The sequence below is a fragment of the Lagopus muta genome, chromosome Z, assembly GCF_023343835.1.
Source record: "Lagopus muta isolate bLagMut1 chromosome Z, bLagMut1 primary, whole genome shotgun sequence".
NCBI lineage: Eukaryota > Metazoa > Chordata > Aves > Galliformes > Phasianidae > Lagopus > Lagopus muta.
The window spans coordinates 12,473,931-12,494,735 of record NC_064472.1 but is presented as its reverse complement, the minus strand read 5'-3'; the positions used below and the strand labels follow the sequence as shown (position 1 = coordinate 12,494,735).

At 38.1% G+C, this 20,805-nt stretch overlaps 1 protein-coding gene across 2 annotated transcripts in view; it reads left to right on the top strand.

Moving 5' to 3' along the window:
- The window catches only part of NUP155 (nucleoporin 155), a 37,914-nt gene that overhangs the window by 14,126 nt on the left and 2,983 nt on the right, over positions 1-20,805 (top strand). Inside the window, exons 16-33 of one of the 2 annotated variants that reach the window (XM_048930734.1) lie at positions 4,555-4,643; positions 6,264-6,326; positions 6,432-6,585; positions 7,257-7,323; positions 8,204-8,322; positions 8,498-8,601; positions 10,134-10,267; positions 13,334-13,525; positions 14,543-14,681; positions 15,515-15,650; positions 16,054-16,207; positions 16,555-16,659; positions 16,781-16,935; positions 17,384-17,513; positions 17,766-17,879; positions 18,379-18,499; positions 19,324-19,434; positions 20,657-20,793. In XM_048930734.1, coding sequence (XP_048786691.1) covers positions 4,555-4,643; positions 6,264-6,326; positions 6,432-6,585; positions 7,257-7,323; positions 8,204-8,322; positions 8,498-8,601; positions 10,134-10,267; positions 13,334-13,525; positions 14,543-14,681; positions 15,515-15,650; positions 16,054-16,207; positions 16,555-16,659; positions 16,781-16,935; positions 17,384-17,513; positions 17,766-17,879; positions 18,379-18,499; positions 19,324-19,434; positions 20,657-20,793 — 2,224 coding nt within the window. The remainder of the gene's footprint in view (positions 1-4,554; positions 4,644-6,263; positions 6,327-6,431; positions 6,586-7,256; positions 7,324-8,203; positions 8,323-8,497; positions 8,602-10,133; positions 10,268-13,333; positions 13,526-14,542; positions 14,682-15,514; positions 15,651-16,053; positions 16,208-16,554; positions 16,660-16,780; positions 16,936-17,383; positions 17,514-17,765; positions 17,880-18,378; positions 18,500-19,323; positions 19,435-20,656; positions 20,794-20,805) is intronic. The other variant, XM_048930733.1, reaches the window with a different exon arrangement.

Below are 20,805 nucleotides of genomic sequence, written 5' to 3'. Positions count from 1 at the left end.
GCTCTACTGCCTGTAATGCCGAATAGGCAGCCAATAACTGTTTTTCAATCATACTGTATCTTTCTTCTGCTCCGTGCCAAACCTGAGACCAGAAACCAATGGGGGTCCGAACAGAACTCTGGCGCTGCCACAGGCCCCAACCGAAGCCGTCTTGAGTAACATGAACGTCCAACTCGGCTGGGAGGGTAGGATCGAATATACCCAATGCCTGAGCTTGTTTAACTGCCAGTTTTGCTTGTTGGAAAGCATCCTGTTCGGCTTTCCCCCAGTCCCATAGCTGCCCCTTTTTTGTGAGTCTGTATAGTGGCCTTAGCAGCTGCGCTAGGTGAGGTATAAAGGAACGCCAATAACCCAATATACCTAGAAACTCTTGCAGCTGCTTTGATGTTGTAGGGACTGGGAATGCCTGAACCTTATCTATAACAGCACTGGGTAGCACTTTGGTCTTTCCTGACCAAACCACCCCCAGGAATTTTACGGACAGGCCTGGACCTTGCACCTTTTGGGGATTTATAGCCCATCCCCTTTGTTGCAAATAGGCAGTTAATGAATCAGCTGCCTGTCCTACTACCTCCAGTGAGTCGGCTGTCAACAGGAGATCATCAATATAATGATATAGGTTAACATCATCAGGTTTTCTCCAGTCAGCCAGGTCACGCGCCACTAGATTATGACAATACGTTGGTGAATGCACGTACCCCTGTGGCAGGACCTGAAAGGTCCACTGCCTGCCTCCCCACGTAAACGCAAACTGATCTTACGATTCCTCAGCAATTGGGATACTGAAGAATGCATTTGCTAGATCTAGGACACAATGATAGGTTTTTATCTCCCTACTCAATGTGTCCATTAGGGAAGCAATATTGGGTACGGCCGCATGAATAGGCAGCGTGACCTTATTTAATTCTCTGTAATCTACTGTCATCCTCCATGTGCCATCCGACTTTCGCACCGGCCATATGGGGGAGTTATATGGGCTGTGTGCAGGTCTTATAATGCCCACTTTTTCTAATTCCTGCACCGTTCTCGATATTTCATCTTGCCCACCCGGGAGTCTATACTGTCTAACATTAGTAATCCGGCGCGGTTTCGGCAGGCAAACAGGCTCATGTTTCGCATGGCCTCTTAATATTGCCTGCACCGCCCGGATACTGATACATCTTTGTCGAAGTCTGAACTCTCCCACAGTTGTTTGGAGAGCCAGACCCCATAGAATGTCTATGCCCAGGATGTATTCTTGGACTGGGGCAATAGACACCTTGTACTCCCGGGGTGGGAGACGCCCAACCCCCAATTTTAACCATGTTTGGGTGACAGGAATAGTCTGTCCCCCAAAACCACCAATCATCACTTTGTTGCCATGAAATTTTTCCGGATCTCCATAGATAATTGATGTTTCTGCTCCAGTATCTACTAGTGCCATCACTCTCTGAATATTTTTTCGGGACCAATAAATTGTTAATTCTACATAGGGCCTCCGGTCCCGTCTGGAGGCCCTACGGGGACTAACACCCCTTGTCACTGCATGAACTGTGCTAGGGCCAGTTCTTTTGCTTCTGATGGCTCAGGCATTGTGGCCCGAGACACCTGAGGTGGCTTCTTTTTCCTGTTTGGAACAATAAAATCTTCTAGGTTCCATGTTGTTGTTGGAACCCTTTCTATAGCTCTTACCCTTGATTTCTTAGGGTAGCTCTGGAATTTTTGATTGTCCTTTAGTTGTCTCCAGAGCTGGAGAAGGACGTGGTTGGGCTGGCGGTCGATCTTAGCAAATTGGACCCCAGCCCGAATTAAATCATTAAACATTTGTTTTCGGGATACCCTTATGGGTCCCGATCGAGGAGCTCGAGTAGCCGGCATTCTGGTTTTATTTACCGGCAGGACCTCTGCTTCCTCCAAAAACCGAATATTGCGCCTAGTCCGCAGGCGTTCTGTTTCTCCCAAATCGGCAACTAACTGGGCAGCCTGCTGGACTACGGCTTCTGATGCTACAAGGGGATTTAATATCGAAACTAGGGTGCCGTACAGATGGGAGGGAGCTTGTTGTAGAATTAAATCTCTCATCCCTGCTGAAAATTTAACCATATCAGGGCCATCAAATGTATCTTCATAGATAGCCTCTCTTACACCCAGTTCACGGATATAGTTCTGAAGGTCCTCCATGGAGGACCACATACCTGTATGTAACGGTATGTCCGATTTATTCGGCCATACCATACGGCAGGCCGCCATTAACCATTCTAGTATGGAATGGTTTTCATCACGATATTGATTGCCCACGTATAACCTTTGCCTAAGAGCAGGATGGACAGTCATGGTGGCCAACTTAGATATTTCTGGGCCATTCACCACGACACTTTCTGCCCCAGAATCCCACAGTCTCAATAACCAAGCCGGCACACTTTCTCTGGGCTTCTGCCGAAATCGTTGTACTAAGTCCATTAATTCTGTTGCCGTGTATGGCCGAGCTGTCACATGTAAATGAGTCTGGGCAGGGGGCCATTGATCAGGCGGCACCCCTGCCGGTCTGTCCTGTACTTTTTTTGTTTTTTGGGTTATCACAGGACGGACCTCCAATGGATCAGTTTGAATTGGACATTCAAGGTCTGATTTGGATTTCTTGTTGTCCTGATCAACAAAGTCTGTTGATTCAGGAGCCTGGTCATCATTTATTGAAATATTACGAATTTGGCTTACAGGAAGATGTAGAATTGGCTTCTTCCCCGTTAAAACGCCAAGTTCGTGCTCCAACTTTTCAATGCGATCTTTCAAAAGCTGATTTTCGGTTTCTAAAGTATTATTTCTTGAGTCCGCATGATTTAAAGCGGTTAATAGTGGCCATGCCACCATGGAGGCAGCCAATTGTCTTTCTTTGGTAATGAGAATGTCCTTACCAAGTCCTTGAAAATAGTCTGCCATGCGATATGGGGAGAGATTGCCCATAACACGTAAGGGACCCCATTTTTCAATGATGGCAGCTAACTCGTAATAGGGCGATCCCTCAAATCCTGGGATCTGCCCTGGAATCATTTTCTCTAGGGGAGTATTGTTCTCCCCCTTGACCCATTTATAGAAATTCCACAGTAAAGACATGATGTTAATTTCAGTATAATCAGCCTGCCTGGCTCGCCAGTGTATAACCAAAATGTTATAATTGCAATATAATCAAAAGAGTAAGGCAAAGCAAACAAGGATCACAAAAGAGAATAAGTAGAAGAGCTTACCCTTGGGTTGAGCTCACTAGAAGATACCAAAGAGGAGGATCTCCAGAAGAGATCCTTCCCCTCTGGTAGCCAGCTCTTAAATAGGTCCAGGAGGGGTGGAGCCTGGCTCCACCCCTTCCGGCAGCACAGGTGAATTGCCTTCACCTGTGCTCCTCTGGCTGACTCATGGCTCACCTCAGGTGATCAATCAGAGGTTCAGGCCGTGACTCAGCAGTTCCCATACACTCCACCAAGCCATTATTTGGATTGGTAATAGAAAATAAATTGTTTAAGACTAAATACAACACAAACACTAATGTTCATTTTAGTAGATAACCTGAAAGGTAACGTATTTGTTGACTACAGGATTGATAGAAAATCAAGCAGTTTGTAATTTTGTAATGGAGAAAAGTATGGTGAAGTATTGTCATACAACATCTCTTACATATCTTGGCGCTTACTATGCAGTGCTCCTAAAAGTACATATTTCTAGGCTGTTCTTTTGAATAACCTTTTGAAGTGCTTTGTCTCCTTGAGGATTAACTTAGAGTTAATGGTTTTGTGCTGAATATTCTCCCACTAGCATTTAAGTATTTTCATCCTTTGTGTGTTTTGATAACATATATGCCTTCATTCTTGTGTAGCTGTGTTTTCTTTTCTGAGTACAAAATCAGGAAAAACATCTGATCAGGTTGCTTGCAAGATATTGCAAGTTTGTTGAAGATTACAAGTATATTGCAAGTATACTGAAGATTACATCTACAAGTACATTGTATCCTGAGAAATGTATGAAGGATCCAAGAATTAGGACTGTGCTCTTGTAGTTACTTCTTCTGGCTTTGTGTTGTCAGGTAGATACTTCAATTGCAAAGTTTCTAGTGCTGAAGGAAGGCTAGCGCTGTTAAATGAAGATTCACTTTAATTTAAGGAGGTATCATTAGTTAGCAGAGGGATGATCCAGCTGTTTCGAGGCCATACAATACTCAAGTAATTTTTAATTGAAGTGAGATGAATAGAAATGACTTGTGGACTGTAGAAGAATGAGCTTGAGTCACCTCAGCTGTTTCCTTTCTATTTCTACATACAAGCAAAACCTTAAAAAGATAGCAAAGCAGAAATAACTTAATTGTCCATTAACTATGAAGTTATGTACACTAATGCTTTTCATATAATGTGCATTCAGTTAATTTTATTTTCATGTATCAAAATGAGTATAACTGTTTAGAGTTATGCTGGTATTTTGTAGTTTGTTTTAAAAGAACCACTAACTTGCAGCTAGTTCTCCAATATATGAAAATTAAACAGGCTATGTATAAAAGTGAGAGAAAACTTCTTTTGTGCACATGAATTTTAGGTATGGTGGAGAGGCACAAATGAGATTTCCATCAGCAATTCCTCCTCCAAGCAATGTTGGACCTATTTTGTGTTCTCCCATTCCTTCTGGTGAGTAGCAAGCATTCTGTGATCTTAGGTAGGTCTTATTTTTTCCTTTAAATATGTTGTTTTGTCTTCTTACATGTTCCTGTGTTGAAGATCAGTTGTTTATTTCATAGCAGAGTATCTTCTTACATTATGAAACAGTTTCTCCACTTTCAGAATTCTTATTAGTAAGAATACTGGCTATTTATCATGCATCAGTGACGTCACTTCCTAAGCCTGATGGTGTGGAATAGTAGCAGTGTAAGCAGGAGCAGGAGTTTAAAAGGACAGCAAGTGTGGAAAGAACAGGTGCTAGGAGCAGATGGAGAGGGAAGGAAGGTGTCGGAGAAATGCTGGAAAGTTCTTTGTTTGCTGAAGTTTACTCTTTCAAGAAATAAATCTATTCTTCCTAAGTCTGAATATTCACTGTTCTGTTGGTTTAAAAAAAAAAAAAAAAGTTTTTAATTTTTTGCAGTCAGGAAACATATTGTCAAAGTGCATTTTTATTTTACTTAGGTGATTGGTTCATGGGGGATATGATACGGTTCTTCTGCTACTGCTTACTCTGTTTGTTCCAAGGGTAGAGAATTGTCATGTGAAATAAAGATTCTGCCAATGACTCATGGAGCTGTGCTGATAGAATGTTTTTGAAACATCTAGAAACTGTGTATGTGAAACTGCCTTGGAATAATTCTCAGTTCTTTGAGGCCCCTTGTGTTCTTACTGTTGAAAGTCCAGTCATTGAGTTGCATGCGTCTGTTCTGCCAGCTGTGCCTTGTTTGGTGCAAAGGAGAATGTGTTTTCAAAATGAAACGGGATTTGTTAGTGAAGAACTTTGTGCTGTAGTGTGTTGCAAAGCTGAGAGAATTGTAGTGAACAAGACAAGAAGGACTGATTCTTCCATGCCAGCTTTTCAAGGTGCCAGATTTCATATCCTTTCCTTGTTTTATCATCACATGCTGATGAAGCATGGATATACTTATAGCTGATGACATTTGTTCATCATATTCTATGACACTTAGGTACTAATTTGCAGAAGACTTGAGTATGCTTAGTTGAATCTGAGACCTCTTAGACTCACTTAGGGAAAAACAATCTTAAACTGAACATCCCAAGTAATACTGCTGCCGGTGTGTTCAACTACCATATGTAAGAATTAAGAGTAATAAAAAGTGTCTTCCCAGATGTGTGCTTCAAAAGTAAAATTGATGTTCATTGCAAAGGTCTAAGTGACACAAAGTGAGTGCTTTCAGAGTGGGTGCCTGTATCAGGAATAGGGGCAGTCAGAAGATGAAAAACAAGAAAAAGCCTGTGAACAGTATTAATATTCAGGAAACAGACTGTGTGCAGCAAATGCTTTGTGAATACTGAAAACAAAAATGCTTATAAACAGCTATTGAAAGACTCGTATCTATTTGGCTCGTATAAGGAGTGCTGGTTTCAGCATAAATTAGTGCTGTTCTGTATGTAGTTAAATAAAAGCTGTTGGAATGGATTTGCAGAAGGGTCCTGAAAGTCTGTGTTTACTATTATGTTTTGACAACTTAACATAGTATTTTTTTGGGTTGTGTTTTGTTGTTTTGTTTTGTGTTTTTTTTTTTTCTCAAAAAAAACTTAGATTTCTCTTTTGTTTTTCCTTTTTAGTTTCCCCATTTACTGTTGATAGTCCATATCCTAGTCCTAGCTTATTGACAACACCTGGGGCAGGTAACCATTACTTTTCCTTTGCTGAAGGAAATGAGAATTTTTTTCAACTTCACTTCTGTTATTGTACACAGAATAATCAGTAACCTTTGCATACCTTTATCCTAGGTTTACAGTCTACTAGTGCGTCAACTCCCATATTCCCTCCTGGGAATTCTGTATCTCACCCTGGTACATCCATTAGCAGTGGTATGATGGGTCCAGAGATTGTATTTTCTGGAAGACACAATGGCATCTGCATATACTTTGCTCGGATTATAGGGTAAGGTGTTCATGTGAAATAATCACTCAATTCACTTAATTTTCCCATCCCCTAATGCTTGTAGGTGATTAAATCAATTCATTCTTAATAGGATGTAAGAATGAGACTATTAAAGTACATTTCTCTTCCATATTTTAAGCACCTGTTGATGCAATAGACTCTCTTTACAGTTGTACTGATAGTTCTACATTCAGTGAATGGATAGGATGGGAAAGTTTTTTGGATATTGAGTGCGATATGCATAGCTCTGGAAATTTCTGTTTTACTTTTCAACCTTATGAACTTTTTGAAGAAGGTTGTATTACTTTAATAATGGGTTGTGTGTTAGTGAACACCCCCAGCAAGGGTAGAATTCTTCATATGTTGGTTCATATCTCTCTCTGTGGTTGTCTGCCTATATATTTCCAGAGAATAGTATTAGCCCATATATAAATTATTTGAGAGCATCAAACCTTATCTGATTAAATATTTAAAACTTTTGTTGATTGTCTATACCTGTGCTGTGCATAAATATGCAATTCTAACATTTCTTTTGAACGCTAACTTTTTATCTAGATTTTTAAGTTAGACTTTGAAGTAAAAGGTAATGGTATTTTTTTTAAGACATATTTAGCAAGTATGCAAGCTTGTGGTGCTTGTAGTTTTTAATCCAATTCTCTTTTCTATTGCAGAAATATCTGGGATGGCAGTATAGTAGTGGAGAAAATTTTCAAAAGTGGCAATCGAGAAGTTGTTGCAGTATGTAAAAGATAATGTTGTATTTTTAAAAGATTATTGTGGTATATCTCTCCAGCCCTTTATATTTATGTTCCCAAATTATAAACAGATAAGTTAAAAATGATAGCTGTCATTTTGATGTGTTTTGTTTTGTTTTTTTTTAAATTGTACTTGAGTGTTCAACTGTGGAGTAATTGTAGGCTTTATTAAAATCTTTGTAAGTTACTATTTGGAGTGTTGCCTCTTACCAATTGACAGTGGCCAGTTCCTTTTCTATTCAGTGAATTTCTTTCTTTCATTTCTGCATATCCTATGCAGTCAAAGCCTAAGAATAAAATGCTTTGGCTGGTTAGGAAAAACACTGCAGTTACATAAGAACATAGAACAGTCTTCCAACACCTTCATCATTAACATCTTTACATTTCACTTTTCCTTCATAATCTAAGCATCAAGCTGTTTTCTGACTTTGGATGTTAATACAGTCTTACACTGAGTAATTTCAGCAATACACTATTAATTGCTTCATAAACTTCTCCAGTTTTGAGGCAACTGAGAGACTCAGGAAGACCACAGCAATTACAGTCTATGTGTTAGTGCTGCTCAATCATTCCAGTTCAGATTTGAAAATAATAAAACATGGCTGATTTGATTATCAGATACAATATTAGACACCACTTTCTTTGAATTTCTTCGGAGACTATTCTTTCTTCATATGTCAGCCCTTCCCTTTGAGTCTGTTATAGACAATGGCATTGTAGTGATAATGTTATTAGTGTGCTATTTATTTGTTGGACAGTCTTTCATCTGTCTTTCTAGTGGCTTTAGTTTGAAAATGTAGACTTCTGAAAAAAGGTTTGGAAAGTCTAAACCCTTCTGTAAAGAAATTTGCTTTCTATTGCAGATAGAAAGCAGTGTTCCATCCCATGTGCTGGAATGTGTGCTACAAGAACTCAAAGGTTTACAAGAATTTCTAGATAGAAATTCTCAGTTTGCTACAGTTGGAGCCCTCGGAAACCCAAGGTATTGTTCACTGCGTTAAATTCACTAGTGATGTTCAGTGTCCAGCTCTTGAAAAATTATCCCTTGCATTTCCGTTCATTGCATTTGGATGCTAACAACAAGATGTTAGATTTCATCTTTAAAATATTCTGTATTTGTAGTAATAATAACATTTCCTTTTATTTTGCAATTGCAGTTTCAGTACACCTGCTAATCTGCAACAGAGGCTCCTGGGTTTCATGAGGCCTGATGGTGGAAGTTCTCAGCAAGTGCAACAAGAACTCCAGCGAAAGTATCATGGTATGCAATTACTTTTGAATGGAAGATATTATAGAGTAGTGCATCTGCATCTTCAAGTACTTCTACCTGGAACACCTTGCTTTTTCTTTCATACAATATCATATTGTTCCATCAGAACCAGTGCTCCAAAATGAAAAGACAGTCTAAACTAACAATGGCAAGAAGCTGCTCTCTTCACTTCTGGTGTTGCCTTTCATTTTACTGAAATACTGGAAGTTTTACAATTGCAATTTGTGAAAGCAGTTGATAAAAGTCATCTCTGTATTAAGAGAATCCAGATTTCTGCGCAGAAATATCTAGTGGTTCTGAGCCACTGCAAAAGAGAAACTGTATATCTCAGTTTAATAAGCTAAAGTATAAGTGGCTGAACACAAAAGCACTTCTTTTATACGGTGAAGTCACAATTCTGTAAAGACACATCCTCCTTCTCCTATTTTGTACATTCAAATCATCATACATTCAAATAGAAAACTAGATGTTTCTTTTTACACTCCCTTGTCTTTTTTTTATTCTAATGTTCTCCATGTATCATCTCTTCATTTCAGTACTTAGTTCTGGCATGCCCATTATATTTTCACTTTTTAACCAATTCATGTGTGAGAGGGCTGATAAAATAAGCACTGTGATGCAGGTTCCCAAAGTTCCAATCACTGAAACCTCCTCAAAACTTTGTTTAGTGGAATCAGTCCTGTCACATGACAATGTAGTTTTTGCTCAGTACTTGTAGACATGTATGCAAACTTAAACATGGATGTGGTCCATGTGAGTATGATTCTGGTTTTTTAGTTCTGCTGGCTTTTGTTTTCACTGCTCACTTCAAACAGTGTAAATGTAACGTTTAAAAAAAAAAAAAGGCAGCAAACAGAATTTTTAGACACTTAATCATTTATTTTGATTTTTACACATTCCAAAGTTGATATGTAATTTTGGATAGCTTGATAATATAATTATTTCTGCTTTATGTCTGAAATGTAAGCGCTCACAAGAAAAGACGTGAAGTGTTACAGTTGTCCAGTCAAGTAACAAGTATGCCCACTATATTCAACTATAATACATCTTAGCAAATTCAAACATTTCTTGTTCTTCACGTAGCAGTTTCTTTGAAACCTTTTCTTTAAAGACAGTGTACAGTGTTGACTGATGATTTAACTATAGTTGTTCTAAAAGTGAACACAAGCAATCAAGCAGGAAGAAAATGTGTGTTCATATCCAATACATATAAAATTACACTTGTGAAAAACCAAGTTAAAACTTGAGACTGATTTTGGAAATCCACTCACATGAAACCGTACTTTTATCAGAAAAAAACATTCCTGCATTGATAATTTGAAATAAATGTTTACAGGTAGTATTTTTAGGAGGGAAATTTTTTCATGGCACTTTCCTCCAAAGAAATGGAGAGCCATAATCAAGAACAGAGACGAAAAACTTGGAAATGTAAGGAGACGTATTCTAAAACCTCAAAAAATCAACATACTGACTCAAAGTATGAACAGCACAGTTACTTACTGTCAGTCTCTTTGCTTTTTCAGCTGAGGCACAGTTAACCGAGAAGACTTCACTTCAAGGCATCCAGCAGCTCGTTCGCAAAACCTGTCAGGCATTGGCTTTGTGGAAGTTGCTTTGTGAGCACCAATTCAGTGTTGTTGTAGGTGAGCTTCAGAAGGTATGACCGGAATCATCTGATTTTAATTTGTTCATATTTAATAAGAAATTAATATTTAAATTAAATTTAAATTGAATTTCTTGCTGCTGCTTAGGTATTTCCAAAAGTGCATTGCTTTAACTTGTTAAGAGGCAGATTACGAATTTTAAATTGAATATAGATCTTCATTCAGTTTGCTACTGTTTATTTTTAGGAGACAGCCATTCAGTTCTGATCTCATCACCCAATTTTAGCAAATTGGAAGCATCGCTAGCAGTAGATTCAGTTTTACTTTTGTTGAGAGTTAACAATTACTCTGTTTCATAAATTATAATATTGCTCTAAATTTATAGTTTTTAAAAGTTTTCTCTTTGAACACATTGTGGAAGATGTGCAGTGAAAGAAATAGGCTAATGTTCTCTAACCTAGAGGAATTAACTCTTTGCATTACTGTTAGTAGACTTTGGAGAGACTAGTGAAGATTAGTGTAGAGCAGTAGTGTTGTAGAGGCTTCATACTGCACTTCTACCTAAGCAGAGGTCTAGAATCTATCACAGAACAGCTGAAGGAGGAAGAAACCACTGGAAATACCTGCCTTCTCCTGCTCTGAGCAGGGTCTACTTTAGACCAGGTTGTCCAGGATCATGTCTAGTCAGATTTTGGATATCTACAAGGATGGAAATTCTGCAACTTCTCTGGGCAACCTGTTCCAGTGTTAAACCATCCTTGAAAAAAAAAAAAGGAAAAAATAGTTTTAATTTCTAGTGTTTTGACATTTGGCATTGCATCTTGCTGAGCACCACTGACAAAAGTCTAGTTCTGTGTCCTTGACACCCTCCCACCAATTGTTTGTAAATATTAGTAAGATCACACACTACCCAACCTAACACTTCTGTCCTGGCTGAACAAACTCAGTTTTTTTCAGTCTCTCCTTGTATAGCAGTTGGACAAATTAGTACAATGGGAAAGGCATTACAACAAAGGTGTGATGATGGAAGGACTGACACGATAGAAAGGTGCTATAACAGAAGAGAAAAAGATCATAGATCATAGAATCACAAGGTTGGAAATGACCTACAAGATCATCTAGTCCAACCATCCTCCCATTACCATTGCTACCACAAACTAAACCATATCTTGTAGTTCCTCATCCAGGCACCTCTTGAACACTGCCAGGGACAGCGATCCCACCACCTCCCTGGGCAGCCATTCCAGTGCCTGGCCACTCTCTGAGAGAAAAAATTTTTCCTCATGTCCAACCTAAACTTCCTCTGGTACAACTTGTGGCCATTTTCTCAGGTCCTGTTTGTTGCCTGGGAGAAGAGGCCAAGTCCTGCTTCACTACAGCCTCCCTTCAGGAAGTTGTAGAGTGCAGTAAGGTCTCCCTAAGGTCTCCCCTGATCCTCCTCTTCTCTAGACTGAACAATCCCAGCTCCCTCAGCTGCTCCTCATAAGACTTCTGCTCCAGACCCCTCACCAGTTTCGTTGCCCTTCTCTGGACACGCTCCAGGGTCTCAATGTCTTTCCTGTAGTGAGGAGCCCAAAACTGAACACAATACTCAAAGTGTGGCCTCACCAGTGCTGAGTAGAGGGGGATGATCACCTCCCTGCTCCTGCTGGCCACACTATTTCTAATGCAGGCCAGAATGCTGTTGGCCCTCTTGGCCACCTGAGCACACTGTCGGCTCATGTTCAGCCGAGCATCAACCAACACCCCCAGGTCCTTCTCTTCTTCACACTCATCCAGCCACTTATCCCCAAGCCTATAACACTGCATGGGGTTATTGTGGCCAAAGTGCAGGACCCGGCACTTGGCCTTGTTGAACCTCATCCCATTCACCTCAGCCCAGTGGTCCAGCTTATCTAGATCCCTCTGAAGGGCCTCTCTACCCTCAGGCAGATCGACACCACCTCCCAGCTTGGTGTCATCTGCAGACTTACTGAGGGTGCAGATTACTCACCCATATCAGAAGATTCTAGGTTCACAGAGGAAAGCTTCACCAAGGAGGGGTCTCTAGAAAGAGATCCTTCCCCTGTGTCAGTCAGCACTTAAATGAGCTCTAGAGAGGCGCAGCCAGTCTTCACCCCTTCTGTCACACAGCTGAATTGCCTTCACCTGTGCCCCCAGTGTTGATCAGGTCCTTTCCCCAAGAGCTCAATCGGTGGTTCAGGCCATGACTGAACAGTTCCCATACACCGTTTGCAAGAAAGGCAACTTACAGAATATTGGTTCTTCTGGTGTGCTATTGTTGAATTTGCATCTAGTTCTTAATGAAATTAATTATTTTAATATTAGGCATTCTGTCCTAGCAAGTCATAGAAGAATTGATTACTTCAAGTTGTATTCTTTATCACTAAAAAGAACAATTTTTGAACTTTATGAATGCACAAATGTTGAAGCTGTTCTTACTGCTGTCTTTGGGAGGTAGCACAATTTCTAGCACAGGCAGCTTTTCTCTTATCTTGGACAAGGAACTAGTTGCTTGACAAATAAAATCTTTTCCACTGTCTGCAGTAGTTTTAGAGTTTTTGTAATAGTATTCTAGTGTTCTAAGTGATCATCAGTAGACACTAGTGGCAGCTAGCTTGCTCTACTTAAGCAAATATTCCTAATAATTTTTACAAAATGAATAAACTATAACTTAGTATGAAAAGTCATAGTCTAGATTTTATACTGTTTCAAAAAATTCCATCTCATGCTGCATCATCACATTCATTTGTGAATATACTCAGATATTTCTGTTATTAAAAACTGATATTCTTGTTTTATAGTGTTCTTATAGTGCCCTGTGAAGTAGGAGAACAGTTAATAACTTTCTTACAAAGAACTGAAATAGATATGGCACATTGTGTAGACTAGAGGAAGTCATACAAAGTTTTCACTGTCCTTTCTCATCCAATAATCTAGTGTCTTCATTGATAGAGCTTTCTCTAGCTCTCCACCTTGCTATATATGCTTTGTTTAAGATAATGTAATGCGCTTCACTCACTATGTTTACTTAAGTGGAAATTGTTTGCTGTAACATTTTTTGCATTCCAAACAACATGAAGGTATTGGTCAAATAATGAAATGCTGTCTGTCTACAGGAACTTCAAGAACATCTAAAGATGACTGCTTTCAAAGACTTGGTAATTAGAGACAAAGAGTTGACTGGAGCACTCATTGCTTCTCTTATAAACTGTTACATCAGAGATAATGCCGCTGTTGATGGCATAAGCGCCCATTTGCAAGACATCTGTCCCCTTCTCTACAGTACTGATGATGCTGTCTGTTCCAAGGTAAGCCCACTTAGAGATTTTGCAGCGCCTAAACACATTATTAGAGTGTATTAGAGCACAAGTGCATCTTCAGCAAGTTTACCAGTGACTCTTAGCTGGGTGGGGTGGTTGATACACTGGAGGTAAGGGATTCCATCCAGACACGAGCCTGTGCGAACCTCAGCAAGGCCATGTGCAAGGTCCTGCACCTGGGTTAAGGAAATCCCAAGTACAGATATGGGCTGGGCAATGAGTGGATAGAGAACAGACCTGTGGAGAAGATTTTGGGAGGATACTGGTGGATGGATGCCTTGACAGGAGCTGGTAACACACAGTTGCAGCCTGGAAAGCCAATTGCATCCTGGGACACATTAAAAAAGGTATGGCTAGCAAGTCGATGGAAGTGTTCCTGCATCTCATGAGTCCTCAGAACACACTACTCCCAGGAGTAGAGCAGCAGGAGAGAGATTTTAGAGCAGCCTTCCGGTACTTAAAGAGGGTCTTCAAGAAAGATGTGTAGAGACTTTATTATAGCAACAGGACTAGGTATAATGATCTTAAGCTAAAAAAGGATAGATTTAGATTAGACATTATGGAGAAATTCTTACCCTCTCATGGCAGAGGGGCTGGAACTAGATGATCTCTAAGATCCCTTCCAGGCCTAACCGTTCCACGGTCCTGTGATTCAGATCAGATAACTCGGGCATCTTGTGAATACCTTGCACTCAAGTGATTTCAACAGCATAAGAACTAATGTCTTGTTGATCAGTGCTGAAATTTATGTGAATTCTGGTTTGAAGTTCTTGCAGTTATTTGTAGTCTTCATAGGGTCTCTAGCTCCAATGTGATGCATACGTCTTTGTGATGTTTGTAATATATATCTTATTCCAGCCTTTCCTCGCATAGTCTTTTACCTAGTTCTGTGCAATTTGTAAAAGGATTATTATCTTGAAGAACTCCTTCAGCTTTGAGTCTTGTCATAGTAGCTCACTAACTCAGTTACGTGAATAGTCTCCATTTTCCCTCATTGGTGTATAGGCAAATGAATTACTTCAGCGGTCTCGGCAGGCTCAAAACAAACTGGAAAAAGAGAAAATGCTAAGAGAGTCACTGAAAGAATACCAAAAGATCAGCAATCAAGTAGACCTTGCTAATGTTTGTGCGCAATATAGGCAAGGTGAGAGGCAATCACTGATCTTTTTCTGCTAACCAGTTTCTGCTGTATCATTTTACACCATCTTCTTTTTGTTTGTTGTTTTTTTTTTAACTTCTAAATAATCCTACAACGATGTTTTCAGATTACTTCCTGGTAACTTTCATAATTAGTATCTCTTAACCTGTTATTTTTAAAGCTATTCTAGGTTTTACCTGCAAATGGAAAAGGAAAGCTTCTGTTCCTTTATTGTACAACTGTTCCTCTATGTACAGTGTATTTCCTGTTTTAAGTATGGTGTGTGAAGTAGTAATTTCTGATGCAGAATTTTATAATGTGATAGTAGTATAGAGAATCTGATTGAGTAGAATGCAGTAACTGCCAGCATAAAGAAAGCATTTCTCACCACTTACTTCACAGTGCAACTTGCTTTTGTTCCATACATGTGGTAATAATGTTTTTAGCAAAATTTTTTTGACTGCAAGTAAGCAGAGAGTAAAGTATGGTATTTTTGCAGATAAAGTTTAAAACCAAACATACTGTTTGAAAGATGGCTCTGAATCCTGTTTTGTCTAGCAGAAGTTAGTGCAGTATTTAAATGCAGATACCACTCTTTTAACAGTCAAGATTTCAGGTTCTGCTCTGTAAATACATAACTTCAGGCTTGCATGTAATCCCACAGATTAGATATGGGCATAAACGTTTCTAAGATACAGATCAGAGTGAATGTCTCTAATCATTCATGTTCAGAGATATTTTATGATGAAAAGGGGTAGTATTTGACATCACTTATTTGTCATAGATTTAACACAGTAATTTCTGGGGTGTTTTTTGTTTAATTTTATTTTAATTTATAGTGCGTTTCTACGAGGGAGTAGTAGAGCTGTCTCTTACTGCTGCTGAGAAGAAAGATCCCCAAGGTCTTGGCCTTCACTTCTATAAAAATGGAGAACCAGAGGAGGATGCTGTTGGACTCCAAGCTTTTCAAGAGAGGCAAGTTTTCAGGATACCTTCTTAGCATTTTTGTAGAGGCCTTGATTTCAATTGACTAGAAATTAGTCCCTTTGGTAAAGGCATTGAGGGTAATGACAAGCAAGCATTTTAGAATCATATACACAATATAGATAGTTTTGCCCAACATACTTTCCTAGGTTATCATTAATATGGCAACAGCTTAGTTTGAAACAGGATAAACTGATACATACAGAAAACACTGTGATTTGGTCTTACAGAAGTATTTGTTAGGAAGATGACTTGAGACCAAATTAGATTTTGTGAAGTACCTGATAAATCTGACTTTTTATTTTAGTAATGATGTCTACAAAAGCATGCAATAATGAAATTTAGAAGGTAGTTAAAATTGTGTGGCTTTAATTCTCTTTTGCTTTATTTACAGATTAAACAGCTACAAGTGTATAACTGACACCCTTCAAGAATTAGTGAATCAAAGTAAAGCTGCTCCCCAGTCTCCCAGTGTACCCAAAAAGCCAGGTCCTCCAGTCCTGTCATCTGACCCCAACATGCTAAGCAATGAAGAAGCAGGACACCATGTAAGAAATCGAGGAGAAAAAAAAAAAGTAACATGATTGTAAATGTGTACTTGCTAAGCAATGAAGAGGCAGGACACCACGTAAGAAATAGGGAGAAAAAAAAAAAAAGAAGTAGCATGATTTTAAATATTTAACCGTTTATTATCTATTAAGAAAAAAAACATTTGGAATATTTTTGTAAAATAGGTAAAAGTCAAGATTTATCATGTACTGGCTTATTTTAGAGTGTTAAGAAAAATAATGATATGTAAGTAACATGAAACTAAATGTTGTCATTTACGTATTCAGTATTTGATGTAACATAACGTGTCCAGGAATAATAGATTTTGTCTTTATTTTTTCCTTAGTTTGAACAAATGCTAAAGCTAGCTCAGCGTTCCACAGATGAGCTCTTTAGTATTGCGCTTTACAACTGGTTGATACAAGTTGACTTGGCTGACAAACTGCTACAGGTGAGCTATATTCAGGGAACAATTTGCTGGATGGTGCCACTGAATAGACAAGTTCATTGTAATAATCCTGATGCTTTAAAAGAGAGCAAGAAGATAACTGTTGTCTTTATAACCTTTTCAGGTGACTGCCCCCTTCTTGGAACCTTACCTTGTTAGGATGACCAAGATCGACCAAAACAAAGTCCGTTATATGGATTTACTGTGGAGATACTTTGAAAAGAACAGAAATTTTAGTAACGCAGCCAGAGTCTTGGCTAAATTAGCTGACCTACATAGGTATGGTTCATGTGGATTTATTTAATATAGTGATGTAGTTGAAAAAATAAAATAAAAAAAAAATAAAGCCAAGGTCAATGCCTTTTTTTATTCATTTGCTGTTTTAGAAAAAATCTGAATTAGCTTTTGACCCGCATCTTTTTTGCAAAAAAATTTTAATTTATGTATCATACATACAATGTGTTTCCTGTTTTAAGTATGATGTGTGAAGAAGTAGTTTCTGATGCAGAATTTTATAATGCAGCAGTGTAAGTATAGAGCAACTGATGGAGTAGAACACAGTAACTGCCAGCATGAAGAAAGTGTTAAATGGTTCCAGTAAAATTTTTTGCATGACTCAGTAAGATCAAGAATGAGTGCTAGTTAACTTGCAGGGTCTAGTTAGAGTATAATTAACTCTGATAATTTTATTAGGAACTCATTTTGCATTATAATATTTGCTTTGCAGCACAGAAATTTCTCTTCAGCAGCGTCTTGAATACATTGCACGTGCTATCTTGAGTGCCAAAAGTTCCACTGCCATATCTTCTATAGCTGCAGATGGGGAATTCTTACATGAACTAGAAGAGAAAATGGATGTAAGACAATTTATTTTAGCTACACTTTCTTTGTATTATTGCATTTGATCTCACTAGCACATGACATCTATTTTTTTACCAAATCTGCCAAAACTGTTTTCCGTACTTTGCTCCCAGTGTGATTAAATTAAGCAGTTTATAATCTGGGGTAACACAGTAGCACATCTATATTTAAATAAGGTAAAGTTAATACTGAGTGATTTCTTCAGATTTGATTATTTTAATCCAATTTTGAACTTGTTTCTATGCAAGGTTGCGAGGATCCAGCTTCAAATACAAGAAACATTACATCGGCAGTATTCCCATCATTCTTCAGTGCAGGATGCAATCTCCCAGCTTGATGCTGAACTGATGGATATAACAAAGGTAGTTAGAAATTTCTTTGCATTAAATGTCAGTTTGTCATATTTGGGGGCTAAGGGGGATGCTCTGCAAAGAGTGATCTAGTGCTGAGCAGAAAATGTGAGAGACAGTTAGGCATTTCTAGTCTCTCAGAATGCGTATGTTAGACTTCCTCTTTTTGATATTCCTTCTGTCTTCTGTACTTCAATTTCTTCCCTGTGTTTTTTCTTCTTTGAGCTTCAGAGTTCTTGATTTATTGGAGCATCATAGTGGAAAACAGCATTGTTAATTGTATCTTCATGGAAAAATAGGGATTATATTTAAGAAGTTAATCTACTTACACTAAGTGAAAAGTTATTTTAATGTTGCATTTGACAACAGTTATTTAAAGTATGCCTTTTCTATATACCATATGTCTACCATATAAGATGTGGAAAAATTGATTTTAAAAATTTTCAAGTTTTCTCTATACTACACTTGAAATGTCAAACCTGGTCTCTTTTTTTTATTATTATTTCTTCAGCTTTATGGAGAATTTGCTGATCCTTTTAAGCTCTCAGAGTGTAAGCTTGCAATTATACATTGTGCAGGTCATTCTGATCCTATCTTAGTGCAAACTCTCTGGCAGGAGATCATTGAGAAAGGTAAGTCTTAATGGACCAAGACTGGTATAAGCTAGAATTATAGGAAAACAGTTTAATTAAAGCTTTTAAGGCTGATTAAGCATTGGTACTGGTTCATCTCTTCTGGAATTCTTTAACATATTCGATAGGTATAATTCATTAAAGTTTATACCTTTGGTTTGAATACGTGAAGTGTATAGGTTGAACGTATTGAATTAGTGGCTTGAATTACCAATTCCAGATATTAAATGTTGTTCCATGTTAACATTTTCTAAGTTCCCCTTATGTATGGAACTCAGCATAACTGAATTTTATCTGAAGGTTTCAGTAGTAGGAAATTCCAATTAAAATGAGAAGTGGCAAAAAATGGTAAGAACTAAAGAATTTTAAGGGGATTTTATAACACTGACAGCAGTGGTAGCAGTGTTTTTTTCATTTATGTGTAGAGGAGCAGAGTCCTGGGCATTATTTGGCAAGCCTGGCTACTCACATGTGATAATCCGTCTCTATCTGTGTCACAAGTGCATAATTTGCTCTTCCCCCTCCCCCCGTTTTTTTTTTTCTTGGATACTGTACCAAGGTTTCCATTGAGCAAACAACGCTGGCAGTGATTTGAGAAAAAAGCTGTGTAGTTTTTTGTTTTTTTTTTTTTTTAAGTAGAATTGTATGGAACTTCAAGGAAACATAGAAATATTTGAAAATACATGCATTCATGCTTTCACTTAAGTATGTTGACATTGCTTTGACATATGTAGGATAGTATTTACCATTTCCATATGGTTATCCATAATGTGGAACTTTTTATTTTTCTAAACATCTCATTAATTATTTTTTTTTTCTTTCAGAGTTGAGTGACAGTGTGTCTCTGAGCCCTGCTGACAGAATGCAAGCACTTAGTCTAAAGATGGCATTGCTTGGAAAGATATATGCTGGCACACCTCGTTACTTTCCTTTAGGCAAGTGGTTTAGCCTGCATAGCATATAGATATACATATTACATGAATGGGTCTCACATTTTTCTGGCCACTTTAAAAAGGCTGTAACGTAAGAAATTTCACTTTTTTTTTTTTTTTTTTTTTAATCTTATAAACGGAAAGAATGCCGATAATTTTATTCCTGCTTGTAATACTTAATTGACATATTTTGTTGTGAAATTTTTCCTTTATCTGGTGAAGCAATGCGTTATTTCAACCAGTAGTAGTAACGGAGCTGATCTTCATGGTAGTTAGGTGGCACCTTTCCTTTTTATCCAAGAAATTAGAAACAAAAGCATTGTTCTTAAAACAAGTTCATTGTTATAGTAACTTTGATGAGGGACTGAGAAGACGAGAAGTAGAAATTGTTGCCTCTAATCTTGTAAATACTGTATTATTGTGTTTGCAAAACCATTATGAGTTTTACAGTTGTAGTTTTTCCTAAATTTAAGCAGACTTTGCAGGTTTTTATGATGAATTGGAAGCAAATGAAGCTTATGGGGCAGCAACAGTTAGATTTGGATGGCTACGAAAGTCACAAAGTAATTAGGTCTGTTTGTATCAAAGTACCAAGTCAAAATGTGTATTTATGTACACATGTAACAAGATCTTAAGCCACCACATTTGTCTGCTGTCTGTTGAAGCATCTGTTACTGCAGAGGCAAATTCAGAATCAGAATTCAGAAGGTCTCTGAATCTTTCGGAGGTTCTTTCTGCTTTTGAGATGCTCAGACACTCTGACAATGTGATGTTATATAAAAATCAGGAAACTATCTTACTACAATTTTTTTTACAGTATCAAATCATTATTACTGATGCTTAAACATGATAAAGATGTGGTTTTGCATATAGAGCTAACTGTGCTAGCAAATGAAATGGTAATGTGTTTTGTGCTGAAGCAAAGGTTGATGAACTTCTCTTAATAACATAGTTTGGTATCAATTACAATAAAGAGTTCAGTCTGAGTAATTCCTCTCATGCACTGCTGATAGCTTAAAACCATCTTTGGAGCTAGTTAGGAATTACATATCCTTTTCCTTGTACAGATTGGAGGAAACTTGTATATGCTTCACAGGTGAAAGGTGCCAACAAGGATGCAAAAGACAGAAAATCAGACATGGAGCAACTAACTTTTGAATGACCTTTTTTGTTAGACTGCCATTAACAGTTGGAATCTAAGTATCCCATTTTATTTTTCCTCCAGATTTTTTGGTGCAGTTTCTAGAGCAACAAGTCTGTGCTTTGAACTGGGATGTAGGTTTTGTAACGTACACCATGCAAGAAATTGGCGTGCCATTGCCAAGGCTGCTTGAAGTTTATGACCAGTTGTTTAAAGCACGGGTAAGGAAAATA